The sequence below is a fragment of the Callorhinus ursinus genome, unplaced genomic scaffold (genome assembly GCF_003265705.2).
Source record: "Callorhinus ursinus isolate GAN/ISIS: 27379988/994484 unplaced genomic scaffold, GSC_fseal_2.0 scaffold18, whole genome shotgun sequence".
NCBI lineage: Eukaryota > Metazoa > Chordata > Mammalia > Carnivora > Otariidae > Callorhinus > Callorhinus ursinus.
Window position 1 is genome coordinate 31,960,589 of NW_027397080.1, and position 16,392 is coordinate 31,976,980.

Sequence of the window (16,392 nt, forward strand, 5' to 3'; positions counted from 1 at the left end):
AATAATGTTTCTTTTTTTTTTAAGATTTTATTTATTTGTCAGAGACAGAGAGAGAGCACAAGCAGAGGGAGAAGCAGGCTTCCAGTTACTAAGCAAGGAGCCTGATGCAGGGCTCCATCGCAGGACCCTGGGATCATGACCTAAGCCAAAGGCAGACGCTTAAGTGACTGAGCCACCCAGGTGTTCCAATAGTGTTTCTTGAACGGATGGATGGATGGGAGAAGTAAAGAAATAGTCAACCAACAACTAAAGAGTGACAGTAATCACTTTGTCTCTAACCCACCAAGTGCTATGAGGGCAAAGAGCTCCAGGCCCTTTCCCTTCAGGGCTGTGCCCTGGGGTTTGGGGGTCTCAGGCTATGCCCTCTCAGCCAGAAGACCTGCTGGCATTAGCTTCCATTTGGAACACACTGATATCAAACGTCCAGATACCTTAGCACGTGGCAGAGCACAGGTCTCCCCACAGACAGAAGCGCGTCCAGCATTCCCTGTTCTAACAAGCACGCCCCAGCTTGGCAGACCTGCCGTGGGGCAGCCCTTCTCTCATTCAACTCGGTCTGCATACATGATGAAGGTGAATTTAGGATTCACCAGTTTCCACTCCAAAATAACCTGGGAGCTGGGCTCCTCCATCTACAGGCAAAGACTTTAATATTCAAGCCAGAAGCAGCAGCCTAGCACTATCGAGGGATAAGAGCTCAATTTTCTCATATCGTGTTGTTCTCCTATGGGCCCTTCAAATCTCCAACCACACTATCAAAGAGGACCTGCCCTTCCTGCAGCATCGCATCTTAAGTTTCTGATCATGAGTCAGATCCTGACGCAGGGCCAGTGGAAGAATTAGAATCAGAGACTAAATTATGGGCACGCTTAAAAGTAATCCAGGTCCATGGCCTCATGGCGAGTGTGCCATGGTCCCAGTACTGTTCAGTGTGAGTGCAGTGCAAGCCCCATTTTACATTTCCTAACAGCAGCGGTAAAGAAGTGAAAAGAAACAGGTGAGACTAATTTTAAGCATATATTTTATTTAGCCAATATATTTAAAAATCTTTTAACACACAATCAATATAAATATTAACGGGTTATTTAACAGGGCTTCTCTTTCCTATGAAGTCTATGAAATGCAGTGTGTATTTTACACTCCCAGCTCATAGAAACTCAGAGTAGGCACAATGCAGGTGCTCAATAATGACACGTGGCTCGTGGCCACGGTTTTGGACAACACGGGAAGAGTCTGTCTGCTTGTAGGTGGTGCATCAGCAGGAGGCACCGCAGCACCTAACCCGAGCTGTCTGAGAACTTACGTGGAAGACAAAAGGAAGGGAAACCTGCTTCCTGGCCCCTGCAGCCCCTTCCTCACCCTGCCCATATTGGCACTGACATGAGGCAGCAGGCAAAGCCAGCAGGGGAAGCCACCATGGCTGTTCCGAGCTCTGGGTGCTTGGCTGCCTTCACTGGTATTTATTTGGCTTTTTATAAACAAAAGTCAGACTTAATGCATTCCATTCATCATGAGGAAAGGGCAGTAATCCTAAGGGGATCTGTCAAACAGACGCTCTTTCTGTAAATAAATAAAAAGGTGACTGCAGGAAAGGAAAGTTACACTGAAGCGAAATCTGGGGTTTTTTCCATTTTAGATCCATAAGCCAAAATATTGCTAAGGCTTTTTATAAACAAAGATAATGAGTTGTATAATTTATGTAAATTAACTAATGCTGCTGCATTTTCTAGAAGTAACATAAACCACATTATTTATTTGACGTGCCTTTTGGAGTAAAAAATAATTACAATTGGATATTATACCTAACAGGTTTCTCCCGTTGTTTCTTATTAGTATTCATGGTTTTGAACATAAAACACAGGATCTCTGAACACACTACAGGTGTGGCTTTCCTTCTGCACATAGGAAAAAATACCAGAGTCAGACCCCTGACCACAACTTCTGCACCAGAAGGAAACCTTCACACGTGCTAGATACCATGGGCTTGGCTTGGTCAGCAGGTGGTTATTTTCAGCTAGTGAGGGGTACTAGTTAGTTGACCAGCAGCCCAGGGGATCCAGCTGACGTTACTTTCCCTGCCTGATGTCCTCCCATCTTCACTGTTCAAAGTGTGTGTCCAAGTAGCTTCACTCAACTCAAAGCAGCGTCCGCATCTCCTGGGAGCTTGCTCTGGATGCAGTACCTCAGGCCCCCCTCAGACCAAATGAATCAGAACCCCCAGGGGCCTTGTACACATGGTAAAGTTTGAGAAACACTTTCCTACATGCTTTGTGGTGGAGACGCGGTCCCTTCCCGGACCCCATCTGCAGGAGACAGAGCTGCGCACAAGAGGGCACAGGGCTGGGTTCCCCCTCCCATCCGGCATCTATTCAAATGAGCAACACACAATCACACACTGAAATTCTTAATATTATCATATTAAGAGCATTAAAAATGCAAGAAAGGATAATTAAGCAAAATAAATTAAACAAGGATCTTGAAATACACAGCCTTGGAAATACTTTTGTTGCCTAAACGCTTGCAAACATCTGTTAGCTGCTATCACGCTTGCTATCCTTTTCTGATATTCAAAGCACAAAATATGGTCAAATACCAAATGTAAATAGCTCTGATTCCTAACCTTGTTTGTGCAGCAAAAGTCGGCCCTAAGGCAGAGGAAGGAACTCTACTGAAAGTCCACTGATTTGGGGAGGAGCTTCTTGTTTGGGAACAGAGGTCGCTGCTGGAGAAGCCAACCTTATTCATTCAATACCAGGGGTGAGGAAAAACAAAACAAAAGTATCTCAGACCCAAAAGGAATGCAGGGTAATTTACTGAATTTATTTCATCTCATCTCCCTTAATCATGTAAAAACAAAACCCAAAAATGTTCTACATTCTGGTTTGTGTCCAACACAATGTGCAAACTAATTGAGTGTAAAAAGCGTTGCTTTGCATTATATCAGTTAAAGTGAGTGTAACGATTGCTCTTCCTACCCCCGAGCTCTGTTTCATTTCCGTTTTTGTTATAATTCAGTCCATTCACAATATGTCATTGCAAACACTATTTGCAAAAGAAAGTATAAAAAACAGATTCTTTATTTCTTAGTGCATTTATTTTCATTTCCCCTCTCAAGCTCTCCACATTTATACCGTGCTTCCATCTGGAGGGCTTAAAAAAGTTATAGACGAAGTTACTATACATAATGAGGCGCACACTCATCTGGTATTTAGCCCGAGAATTTTATTGCCAGGTGTTGTGAAAGGAAAAAAAATACGGGCAAAATACTGTGCTGCATCTCGTTTCCAAACATTTCATATCATGTCTGAAAGTGTTCATTAATTTGGGAGGGAAGCTGCTTCCATGAGGTTTCCTTCACCGCCTCCCAGGAAAAGGCAAATGAGGGGGCTCTGCCCGTGGGAGGCCGCTGCACCTCAGCCCCGGTGGGTGTCTAAGCGCCCCATGATGCACAGCTCTGCTTGGGGTCTGGGACCTGCCTGCCATCAACCCCCCAGACTCTGAGGGCCCAGCTCTCCAGCAAATAGAAATGGAGTCTCTCCGTGCTCAGCACTGGTGGGACAGAATCTGAGCATGCAAACAAGGAAGTGGGAGCGTGCCCAAACCCACCCCCTGTTTCGGGGGCTCTGATTGTCGGGCATAAAGGGAAAATGAATCCCAGGAGAGCGGAAGAACCAAACACAAGGCCGCTCTACCAGACCAGGGAGCCCCTCTGTGCCCACACTTAGATGAGAGCTGTATGCAGACTCTTTCAACTATTTCACAGCAATTAAAGAATTAAAGGTCAGTAGTGAACTCACTTCCTCCTGGACTGATTCGTCACGTGGAGAGCCAAGCAGATTTCGTTTGTAAGAAATAACTGCAAACAGTTCAGTGTGTGTTCTTTGGGGAAACTGAACTTACTATGGGATTATGCTGACAATTAGGTCTAATTCCATGTATAGAAGCACACGACAGAGTGAGGGCTTCAAGAAACCTATCAGTGTCGGGGCATCACACTGCGGAAAGATTGAATGTGTGATTGGGCTGCTCTGCGCATGGATGTGTAAAGAACCTGGGGGAGACCGGGAGTCTTGGGGTCCCCCAGCTAGTTTCCCACAGTCTCCTACAGTAAAGATTATGGCATTGAACCATCTGTCGAATGCTTTGGGAAGAGAAAGAAGTCAAGGAGTATTTTGAAACTCAAGCTATCAGACAACCCTGATCCCTCCATAATGTCACTATGGGGCATGCGGGCTTGTCATTCTCAGTAGACGTCCCCCGGAAGCTCGGCGTGCCCTCTGTCCTGAGGGGGCAGGTCGGACAGCCACACCCACTAGGCCTCCCTGGGTCCGTGTCACCTGAGATGGGCACAGCTCCAGGGCGTGCCCATCCGCTGTCCTCGCTACAGATGCAGCTCACCAGACTGGATTTGCTGCCCATTGGCTTCTGCAAGAATGGGTTCAGGGCAACATCCTACATCCCACACGAGCCAACCACACTTCGGTCAGGGTTCTGAGGCCTCCCAGTCTCGTCTCCTACTAGACTTAAACAAACCTTTTAGGACATTCCAAGCCAGAGGAACACTATCCTGGTCTCTGCCAGCATCTCAGGTGCTGAAATGTGTAGACCTAAGCAGAGCTTTTTAAGAGCATTAAAAATTAGAAATAGGTGGATAAAGACATGGAGATTGAAGGACTCTGAACGCTAGAACAAGAGCAGGTCGGCCATGAGCACAGGATATAAGGAGCCAAAGGGAGGGAAAAACCACAGCCACTTGCTCAGAATTTATGTTTCCATAAGTGAAACATTAGGATTCTCGTATGGAGAAGAAATTATTGATATGCGTGTTCCCTTAAGGAAGGCCTCTCAAGAGGCCCATTCCAGATTTAATAATAATCCATATTCTTCCCCTGAAATGGCAAACGGAGTCTTTGATTTCCTTATCACTGCCGCAGATACATGAATCATTAAGCTGCAAACCAGCAGAGGTTCAGTTTATCACACACCACCTAGAATATTTAATAAAATAAATTCTAAATAATCAATTCATGAAGAGTCAACATCTCTTACACTTTTGTAATAAATGTCTACCTCTTGCATCCATCATAAAACTGTACGTAAATTGTGGCAGCAAAGATGAAAGAGAAACTCTCCGGTTTTCTCGTGCTGTCATGTAAATACTTAAACATGGACAAATAACATCTGTACCCTCCCTACGGCCTCTATTCTAGGGGGATGTTGTCCCATCAAACATGGCCAGGCTACTACTTTCAAAGCACTTCAGGCCTGAAGATGCAGGGGGTTCAGCCTTTCCCTCTTCCGTGAGCCTGATCATTTGACCCACCTCCTCACAGCAAGGTCACATGCCTTTGGCTCAGCTGTCCCTGGACAGAGGAGTTCAGAGTGCATCACTGGGATTTGCCCTGCCCTCTCTACAGCACCATGAAGCAGGCTTATGGGAGAAACAGGATACTTCCCAACTGCCCTGGCAAGGGATATCATCTAGCTTCTTCAGACTGAGAACAAATAGGCCTATGCCACATGGATGGATTATCACAAGGAAAGAGAAAGAAGACTTCCTAACTCCACCAGGACAAACATGATGAACAACACTGTCTGATGTGACAGCATGTCATGAATAAAAGTGTTATTTCCTTACAAAATTATAAGCCAAGCCTGAACATTGTCAGGTTGCAAACATGAGTCTAAAAACGTAACAGTGCTCAGATATAAGAGGCAAGTCCCTAATCATCCCCCATCAATCTCTCACCGGTTTCCATAGCACCCTGCTCCTTCTGGAACCTGCTGCCATAATCTAGAACTGGGGTCGACAAGCTACATCCATGGTCCAAATCCGGCCCTCACCCTGTTTTTGCAAATAAAGTTTTATTAGAACATGGTCACACCCATCCCTTAACTATCGTCTATGGTTGCTTTCACACTGCACCAGTGTGACAGAGACCATCTGGCTGGCAAAACTGAAACTGTTTACTGTCTGACGCTTCACAGAAGAAATCCATCAATTCATCCATTCACTCAAAAAATGTGTATTAGGCACTTACTGGGCACCAAACGTGCAGCAAGTACCATGCCAAGTGCTGGGCTACAACAGGGGACAGAAAGTGCCCTGTGGGGCGGAGTTAAACAACGCAGGAACAGGCCTAGCTCCCCAGGGGAAGAGGGCGGAGGGAGCCGGTGTGCTCAGCAGGCAGAAACCCGATATTCCCTCTCCTTCATGGCCAAGGGCAGAAGGACTGGTAGGCTCAGACCGTATCATCAGAGATTTTGGCTAGATGTTTTTTAAAGGTGCTGGGAGTCAAGTAATGAATTACCAGACCAACTTGTAAAATTTTCCTTTGGACATTTTTCTTAACGTCAGATTAAAACAAAACAAAACAAAACAAAAAAACCCCACGTGCCTAGGTCTGAGTCACCAAGGGAAGACCCCATCAGCAGCAAGAGAATGGTTGTGCCAATCCTTTCCAAATGAACGGCCCTATCAATCATGGGAGGAGATACTGAAAGGCAGATCTTGGTTCAGTAGATCCGGGGTGAGGTCCAAGACTCTGCCCTTCTAGTGAGCTCCCAGGTGAGCCTGGCAGTGCTGACCGATGGGTCACATGGCCGTGCACATGCCCATGTGACCCTCAGGTTTGGCATGAGTGAGATACGGGTGCTTTGCAGCAAGAAGTAAAGGCATATCCCGAAGGGCATAAAGCGTTACAAGGTGTTGGAATGAAGACCCACAATGAGGAAGTGGAAGGTCTCTTCATCTTGTCAGAGGCAAGCAAGAACCAGAAAGGTGCTCTTTCATGAAATCACCAGCTTTCCATCTATGGTGCTGGCCTTGCATCCAGGAAGGGCCAGCAGAGAGTGGTTCAGCAGCAGTAGAACCCCAACAAGTGCGCAGAGGAAATGAAGAAACCAGAAGCAGCCTCCCCCCGAGCAGCAGGGTGAGTTGCTGTCCCCCTCTCTTGATTATGCACTAACCCCTTCCTCTGCCACTCCTCCTGGGTGCACAGAAGCCCGCCACCACCCCTCCATTTTCCCCATGATTTTTGCTGGTCTGTGGGAAACAGACCAGGGAAACCTGGGCCTGATTAGTTTGCAAACCATATGCTTCCCCTGTGTCGGTGACTAACCCATGTCAGCTGCAGGGGTCAGCCGCGACTCTCCTAGGATGGGCCGGAGATTCATGCCCTCTGAGCATGGACGGCACCCCATGGAAACAAGCCACAGCTGCTGATGACAGGAGTAAATTTCCCAGCAATGTCAGGGCATTGAAAGATGTGGAGAAGATCAATAATTTACTATTCGGTCAAGTGAAGGCCAGAGATATTCTTTGTCCAACACAAGCAGCCGTATCTGGTCATTTACTGATGTGGAATATATATATCACGTTCTTAAAAGGCATCCCCAGCTTCTGAATGAGGCTATAAATTATGCTTACAAAATCAAGGTTATGTGTCCTGAGTAACATCTAACTTTGCACCTGCTGTACGTTGGGGCCCAAATGGAAAGGCCCTCGGGTGAATTTTGACAGTGGTGTTCAAGAGTTTCCATTGTAATTGAATATGCTAAAATTTCCATTCATGTCCTTGTGGACTAATCTGCAATCATGTTAAGGGACTGTTATGATAGTAATTAAATACAAGTTCAGCATACCAAGTTGATATCTTGCTGCTCTACCTTGGACAGGGAGTTTCTAGCTCAGTAGGGCTCAAATCAAGTTTAAAAAAGGAAATTGCAAAATATTTTACAAACTGTAATCTACCAGAGAGATGAGGAAGGCAGAAACTACAAACACAGCTCTTTTGAAATCTTCCTGACACCTCTTCAAACATCACTGGTAGGAGTCCTGCTTCCTGGGGGCAGCAGGCTCTAAGGGCAAGGCCTGGGCCTCTGGCAGTCCTAGTGACCCTCAGACTCTCTTCTCAGAGGGAGCAAGAGGGTCCCCAGGCCTGGCAGCCCTTGGGTTTGCTGGGAAACTGCCAGGGGTGTCCTCTCTGTAGCCGTGGCCAGTGTCCTTCCTGGTTTTTATGGTTCCTGCGTCGATTATGTGTCTGGAGATAAACCAACTCCCTTCCTCGAGGCTTCAATGAGACCAGTATCCAAGCAGCCAAATCTCTATCTGCAAAGACTCAATGGAAACTGCTCTGATGGTCAAAGGGTTGCCAGATAAAATACAGGACACCCAGCCCAGTGTGCGTTTCAGACAAGCAACAAATAATATGTTAGTGTAAGTATGTCCTGGATAATAGCATGGGACATACTTGTACTGAAAACTTATTTATTGCTTATCTGAAATTCAAATGTCACTGGACATCGTGTGTGTGTGTGTATGTGTGTGTACACGTGCACGCACTAAATCCGGCAACCCCGCATAGGTAGTGTGAGCACACAGACCCTCATGCCAAAATGAGTGTGTCCTGGAGGCTTGCGAGCTATGGCTTCAAGACGGATCGACACTGACAATTCTTAGTGGGAGAGAGAAATGCAGCTCGTTGTCCCTCAATTTAGGTTGACACGGGAATACAAAAAGCTCCTATAGGACCCAAGTGACATCAGGGCTAAGGAGTGACAGCAGGTCCTGCAGGTATTCAGAGTGTTGGGGGACAAAATCCCACCCACTGGAGGGCGAGAGGTCTCCAGATCTTCTCGCAGTCTCCGGGGGCCAAGGGAGCCAGGTTCCTGGGCTGGAGGAGCAGGGAGGGAGGGGTTCTTTCTCCTCTGACTGATGGGGGTTATAAGGAAGGGAGGCCCACTTGTACTAAAAGACCTTCCTTATCCCCCATCTCATTTGAGACCCATGCATGGCCGCATGGCGCTGCATCTCCAACCCCACACTCCCAGGCCTCCCTGGTCTAAGCACATGTCTTCTGGTTATCAAGGCGTTTTGAAAGCCCATGTGGTCTGGTGATGAGGAAACTGGGAATTTACGATCGGACAGAGCTGGGGTAGTATCTCAACTCTGTTACTGACCAGCTGGGTATCCCGGAAATTAATCCAGTCTTCCGCAAGGATGGGGAAAACAGCATCGCTTACTTCATGGGAATGTTGCCAGGTCATTGTTCAAGATGGTGCACACCAAGCGATGGGGGCGGAACAGGTATTCAGTAGGTGTTCGAAAAATGCTGCCATAATTGTCATCGCTATTGTTAACTGCCTTTGGTCAGGGAAGACAGAGCCTTAAGAAAAAGAAGCAAAACTGCCATCCTGGCCAGGCCTCCATGAGCTCAGCAGAATGTGAACCGAGGCTATTGCCGTTTCAAAGCGTAGCTAGTTTAATGTTATTTATTAGTTAAAATTTAATTATATGAGTTGGGTAGGGACATGTCACCAGGGATGCTAAGTAATTAGAAATTAAAGAAAGACTATGGATTCAAGTTCCTGAATTGATTCTACCAAAACACATCCAGGTAACAGGAAATTAGGTTTTAATGTGTTCGCGCACCAGCAGAACACAACACAAAAACTCAGATGATTAAAAGCCAGAAGAGAACTGAGGGAGATCCTCTGAGGTGCCGCTGAACAGGCCGGCTCGCTCCACTGGAGGCATCATGAGACCAGAGCCCCTCAGCCACCAGCGTGGAGGCAGCAGGATCAGAAATCAAAGACCTGAGTGCGAGTCCCCGTGGGGATAAACATGTCTGACTCATACGACTCAACGGCAGGGGTGAGGCAGGGGGCTCAGATGAGGGGGTGCCTGTGACAGCAGCCAGTCACTCAGCAGATGCCACTGCTCAGAGCAAGGGCCTGTGGGTGACCAGTCCAGACCCTGTCCTCCAAGAGGGGAAACAAGCTCATTCCAACACTCCAAAGCCTCTGGGGACAGTTACCACATCTCATTGAAATGCCCTGTTTTGTCTTACTGTGAGTTTTTCAAGCATGATGCTGCCTCTTACCTGCCTCTCTCTATTCTTCCCTTAATAGGCCATCTAGCGCCTCAATACAGATATAGCCTTTCCCGTATCCAGAAAATACTAGGTACTTAATATATGTTTATTGAACTGGACAGGGTAGTGTCGAGTCCACGAGAACACAAGGTACGGATGGAGGATTATGGAAATGAAAGAGAGGGCATGATTACTTCCTGCTGGAGAAGGCCAAGGAAGATGCCCCCGGAAGCTTCAGAAATCTCGACCGGGACACGGGAGAACACCGGTTGGGAGCAAGGAGCGCCACGCGGTAGAGACCGGCGGGTGCATGGCGAGTCTGGAGGGGAATGGAGGGAGATCAAACACCACAGACCGGAACCACATTAGCATCTACGAGAAGCAAGAAGTAGTTGTTCTATTCCAAAGCACGTGGGGGCAACATGCAGACTCACGTGCCCCTCCGTGAGCTTGAGCTGCTCAGCCACCTTACCTCCTCCTTATCTATTCCTAGCTGTTTTCCAAACTTGATTTGGGCACCATACATGTTTGTGGCTGGCTATTTTAAATAGATTCCATCAGTTGCAAGCAAGATACCCATTTATCTTACGGCTGCAAGCAGAGCTGGAATGATCTGGCATCACCACGAGGCAGACAGTTACTTCATGCCCTGTTAATTCCTAATGTGGTAACTACAATATCATTCTTACTTTTGAAAGAGGTGCTTTTTTTTCCCCCTTTTAATATGTGGCCTAAGTGTCCAAATAAAGAACATCACTTCTAATGAGGCTGAGTCCAAAAACATAACCTTGTTACTGCCGCCGCTGGGCTCACAACAGGCTTTGGGCTTTCAGGCTGTTAGTCAAGAAGTCAAAGCGACTCTCCATTCTTTGAGGCAGTACAAACAGGTCAGCAAAACTAAACTTTCTCTTCGCTGCTGCAAATTCCAATCAGAGGTGATGCCTGGCATTTCTGCCAGGCAGATGGCCCCAGGCCAGGGGTTCCTGTCCACCACAGCACAGGCTCGGTGGGGAAGGATGTCTCTGTCCATGCTGCCTACAAGTGAGCCAACAGCCTCTGTACCATGACCACCCACTGGCTCCCAAGGCAGGACATCTGTGGCGAGGCATGCCTTATGATGAGAGGAGAGAAGGCCTTTTCCCTGGGAGGCGAACATCTGGTCTGCGTGGGGCTGGGAGAGGTTTTGACACGGTGCAATTCTGACCACCTGTTGCTTTAAATCACGTTAGCTATGTTTCGACAGACTCTGTCACTGCCCATCTCTGTGTCCCACCCCTACCTGCTGCTTTCTCGCTCCCACCAGTGCCTCTCTCCCTGTGTTTATGCCACTTCTTTGCATCCGAGTCTGCCTGAGAGATGCTTCCTATGCCTTCCGCACGAGGACGTGCAATTCCTCCAGCACACTCCTCCTGACCTGACGTTGGAGCTGCGGGCTTGATTTTTTTGTCCCCCTGTGAGAATGGATCGCTGTATCTTCAGTACCTATCACAATGTTCTGGATGGAAGGCATTTGACAGCTGGCTGATGGATGGAGGGTATGTGCCAACTAGATCTGAAAACACCGCATATCCCTCCAGAACTCCCGGGAGCAATGGGTGTCAGGGCAAGTGCTTTTGCCGTCCAACCAGGCGAACCTTGGCTCAAGGCCTGGCCCCACGCTGATTTGTGGCAGGACAGGGGGGCGGGAGAAACCCTATCTGGGGCTCACTCTTTTCATCTATGAGGTGGGTATAAGAATAGGTACTTTACGTGGATGTTTCAATGAGGGTTGAATGAGATAGTAGAGCTGGTATGTAGATAGGGGATTCATAAGCCAGTGGCCATTGCTCCACTAAGTGTGGGGTTCCTGTCTGTTGTGGGAACCTGGCAGCAGAGGGGTCAGGAGGTAGACAGCCAAGTGCTGGCCTAGGTTCTGAAATACCCGGCACTCTCAGGAGAGACGTGTGGTGACTGGGCAGAAGACAGTGCCATAAGCTTCTGGGGCCAGAGAACAGCTCCGTGAACGTGAAAAGTATGTGAACTCTTCCAGCTTGGCCCAAAGACTTCACCCAGCTCACCTAACCCAGAGTGTGGCAATCCCGGAGGCACAGGGACACTTCAGATCTGCCCCTCTGCTCTCAGGGACTCTCCTCCCCCCACAGCTCCTACCCCCATCAAGGCTCCAGAGAAGCAGGCATGAATCTACCTGGGGAGCAGGGCCAACCTCAGGCCTGCTGCGATTTCATCTCATGAAACGTTGACATCACAACCACCTTCTTTTTCCTCCCTGCCAACCTTTGTCGTCCCTGGAAACCTTATCGAGCTAGCTTCTCCGTGGCTTACAGACAAGACAACTAATCGTGGACTTAACAGCTCGTCAGCTTCAAAAGCGGCTGCCCCCATCCTGTGCCTGGCTGAGAAAATCAATGTGCCTTTGAGCTGCCGCGTGTTCCTAGGGCCCCAGCCTCGGAGAACAAAAGAAAGTGGACTGCCGAGTAGTTCCATGGACAGGGCTGGGAGTTTTCCTGGCCTGAGGGAAGGCTTATAGCAAGTGATATGTTAAACGGTAGATCCGAATATCTTGATCATGCCCTTGAACTGAGGAAACCAGCTCAGGTGGTAGAAAAATCACAGCTCTGAGACCCTGTGCAGGACCGTCTGCCACCCTCCGCAGTAGGGGAAGGGGCTGGACGTACTGAGTCAATGGGAACCACCTGATTGAATCCACTGAAGGAGGAATCAGGGTTCCCAGCGGGAAGCCTCCTCCCGTGAAATGCAAAACTCCATGTATGTCCACATGGCCATTTCCCAGGTGGAAAGGACCACCTGCCCCCTGTCCCCGGATGACCTCTGGGCTTCCCAGCCACCAGTCCAGATCAGAGCAAATGCAGGAAACACCCAGTGAGATGCGGGGCTGTTCTTGCCAAAGATGTCTTTCTTTGGAGCTGTTTTAAAATTATGCCCGTGGTAGACAACCCACCACAAAGGACTTTCACTAACATGATGTGCTCATCCCCACAAACAACTAAGAAAAGCCCAGTTCAAATTGAACAGGGTACCATCTATCATCCATCAGTGTACAAGAGGGTAGGGAAGAGACGGTAATTCTCAGTGCTGCTTGGCATGTAATTAGCACAGCCATTTGCAGTGTCCAGTAAAATACAAGATGCTCAGACCTTGTGCCCAGCCGTTCCGGCAGGTCCAGGCTGCACACGTGGACAAGCCTGGTTCCTGAAGCACCGTAATGTTGAATTGCTGGACAGAATCTAAAAGTCCGCTGACTAGGGAGTAGCTCAAATGCTTCCATGGTGGAATACTATAGAGCAGTGGACACAGTCAGTGCTCACTGACTGACTCAGGGGAACAACTCCCTGAGCTCCGTGGAAGCGGCCACCACACCACTTGCCTGCCTGAGGTGGCCCTGGCCTCCCTCTCGAAGAACCAGAAAGCAGGCCCCTTGTGTGGCCGACCAAGGGGTCTCTAAGCCCCTCTCCTGTTCCCACCCCCCATGGCCCCTTATGCTCAGCAAGTCACGGAGACCCCTTGCTGTCTGGCCCCTTTTCTTCCCCTGGGTCCTGAGGGTCCCAACGTCCCCCATACAGTGGTCTGCAAGGGAGACTGTAAGCGCGAGCTGCAAAGACCTCCAAACACAAACATGGCCTAAAAATAACCGCACGTCATTCTGATTCCATCCAGTGACAATTCTAATTTATCACATGAGGGAAGAAACTGAACACTGGCTTTTTTTGGCCCTGGGCTTCTGAGCTGCTGCTGGGGGAGAGTTCCACCCAGCCACTGCGGACGACCAGAAGTTCCTGACCTACGTATGACCGAGGACGAGGCCTGCCAGAGACCTGCGGGCACGGGGGCCATCTGTGCAGCTCTGGAGTGAGCTCCCACAGACCCTGCAAGTCCCAGCAAGAGCCCCGCACGGGTCCCGCCCACTCTGCTCCGTGCGCCCCCATCCCTCCAAGCTCCTGTGCCCTTGGCCCCCCCCCCGACAGCCATGGCTGGGCAGCTGGCAAAATCACCCGTCACCGTCCTAGAGCCAGGTCCAGCACGTTCAGGGCGATCTGCATTTTCATGTCTCACCAGCTGACGAAAGCATACTGTGCAAATACAGAACGCGGGAGAACATACAGAAGCGGAATTTCTCGTGTCGGGGCTTTTCTTTGTTCAACATCATAAAGCATTGTTACTGGGTGTTTAAAAAAAAAACAAAAACATAAAACAAAAATTATCTCTCTCTGTGGGGTAATATAATAAAAGCCACTGGATGCTATTTTTAACAGCCATAAAAGCACATGATTAATATAGAAAAAGTCATAATGATGAAGTGCGTCACAAAGAATGTCAGCCTGGAGTGGGAGCCGTGGAAGTCGAGTGGGCTTATGGTCCAAGTGATCAATCCCGGCACACAACACACCAGTGGCCTCCAGGATCCCTCGCTTTCACCAGTGTGAAATACCAGCTGGATCCCAGGCCAGCTTTTCAGCTCCTGGCCTGACGCAGCACCGTACCTACAGGGAAGATCCTTTATAAGGATCAGCAAGCAGTGCCGAGAAGTGGGTGCTCGCTAACTAGCAGGCCAAGAACGGACCGCAATTCACACCCTCTCCCTCTACCACTGTGGCACAGGGCTCAGGCCCTCAAACAAGGAAGGGACCCCAGGAGAATGTCTCCACGGCTGCCCAAGAGTGAGAGCCCATGGTGTCACAACGACAGCAAAGAAACCAGCCTGCACCCTGTCTTCCCCCAGGACCCAAACCGAAGTTTGCACAGATCCCAAGACTTGTCCTGCAGCACCCACCTCCACCCCAGCCGCAAGAATCCCGCACGCCCTGTGATCCCATCTATTATCTTTAACACCTTCGAGCTCCCTAAGGTCAGAACACCCAGGGGGAAACAGAAGAGGCCGTCAGTAGAGGCAGACGAGCCAGGCTCTGGTTGGAGATTACCAGCTCCCAAGGGTCCCACTCAACAGAGATAGGTCCAGGCCACCTAGAGAGGGAGACCTCAGTCGGCTCCCTCCTCCCTCGTCCCTGCAGGCTCCTCCGTGACACATACAACACAGGATTCTGCAGGAACCTTGCAAATCCCAGGCTACACACCAAGGACTCCCAAGAAACAGGAGCACTTTAGCTAAATCTGGCCTTCGTGGAAAACTTAAACGGAGACTGTTGGGTAAGAAAGCAGAAAACAAAGCAAAACAGCAAACGGGGTCTTGGCAAACAAAAAATATTTTTGACAGAGGTGACTGGCAGCAAATTACTCCAAAGCAATTCCATGTCATTGCAGCCCAGAAACAACATTTGGGGAACAAGAGAGCCTTTCTGCCCTTTACCTCCACTCCCTGGACCTTCAGCTTCATGTGGTCCTCTCTGGTCGTCTTCCCGTCTTTCCTCTTTTTCCAGCAATACCCATCCTTCCTGTATTTCACTTTCTTCCTGTTGTAGAGGATCATTGAGCCATTCTGTGGTCTGGAAGCAATAAATGGTTAAGTTACCAAGAGAACCAAGCAAAAGACAAATTTATGAAGAAAGATATCGTAGACCAGTAAAAGTCTCTACAGAAAAGCAATATTCCACATTTGCTGGGACATAATTTTTCACCTTTTACTGCAGCTCCCTGGATTAACCATGTTTTATGGCCAGCCAAAATTTGCTTGTGGATTTGGTGCCTAATGAATTAAATGTGTCAATGATAGGCTTAAAAAACATCCCCTTAGTAATATCCACCACCTAATCAAGATATACGATGTGGGGCCTGAGCTCTGCACTGAAAAGTAGAAAAAACAGCAAGAGAAAGCAAAAAGAGCTGGGGGTGTTGTGGCAGGCTGCAATATCTTATCTCCCGTAGAAAGATTTTCTACACATCTTTTAATCCATCACCCAGCATTAGGAAATAAATAAGTTGAACACAGACGCTAGATGACTATGTTAAGAACAGACCAATGGAAGGACTAGTCCGTCCAGGCTCTTGATTCATTGTGTGCGTTGAGATCACAGCAAGATTCAGAGGAACATCTACAACCCTTCTTCTCAAGCCAGCTAAGTACCTGATTCTTTCACATTTGGGCTTCAGCTGTGGGAAGGCTCAGCCCTGCCCAGTAAATTTGTCTATTTGGTCCACAACCACCCTGACCTTAGGAAAATAGTCCACTGTCCACTTGCTAAATGCTGAGAGTGGACAGTCGCTCTAGTGCCATTCAAAAAGAACGAACAAAAAGAACCCTGACTCTTCCTAAAAGAAGTCATGCACCGAGCACAGAGAGCAGAGGATGTTCACCTGCACCTCCACAGCTGCAGCAGGCACATATTTGGCTTGGAAACACCAAAAAGAGAAAGAACTAAACTCCTCCAGCAGCACGTCCATGGTGAGCCACTTCCAGAATGAAGCTGCAGCAGGGGGGGGCACCCCCAGGCTTCAAGGAAGCCTGCGAATCCCCCGAAGGCTCACAGCACACCGCTCACGCCCAATGGCCAGCTCCACGTCCCTCAAAGAGTGAAATTCCAGCCCAGACGAAGGGGCACGGATG

The 16,392-nt window shown here is 48.6% G+C and overlaps 1 protein-coding gene across 11 annotated transcripts in view; it reads right to left on the minus strand.

Moving 5' to 3' along the window:
- Positions 1 to 16,392, minus strand: part of CAMTA1 (calmodulin binding transcription activator 1) — an 868,902-nt gene that overhangs the window by 418,538 nt on the left and 433,972 nt on the right. For all 11 annotated transcript variants that reach the window (XM_073903391.1, XM_073903394.1, XM_073903390.1 and 8 more), the window contains exon 5: positions 15,199 to 15,334. In XM_073903391.1, the coding sequence (XP_073759492.1) occupies positions 15,199 to 15,334 (136 nt within the window). The remainder of the gene's footprint in view (positions 1 to 15,198; positions 15,335 to 16,392) is intronic.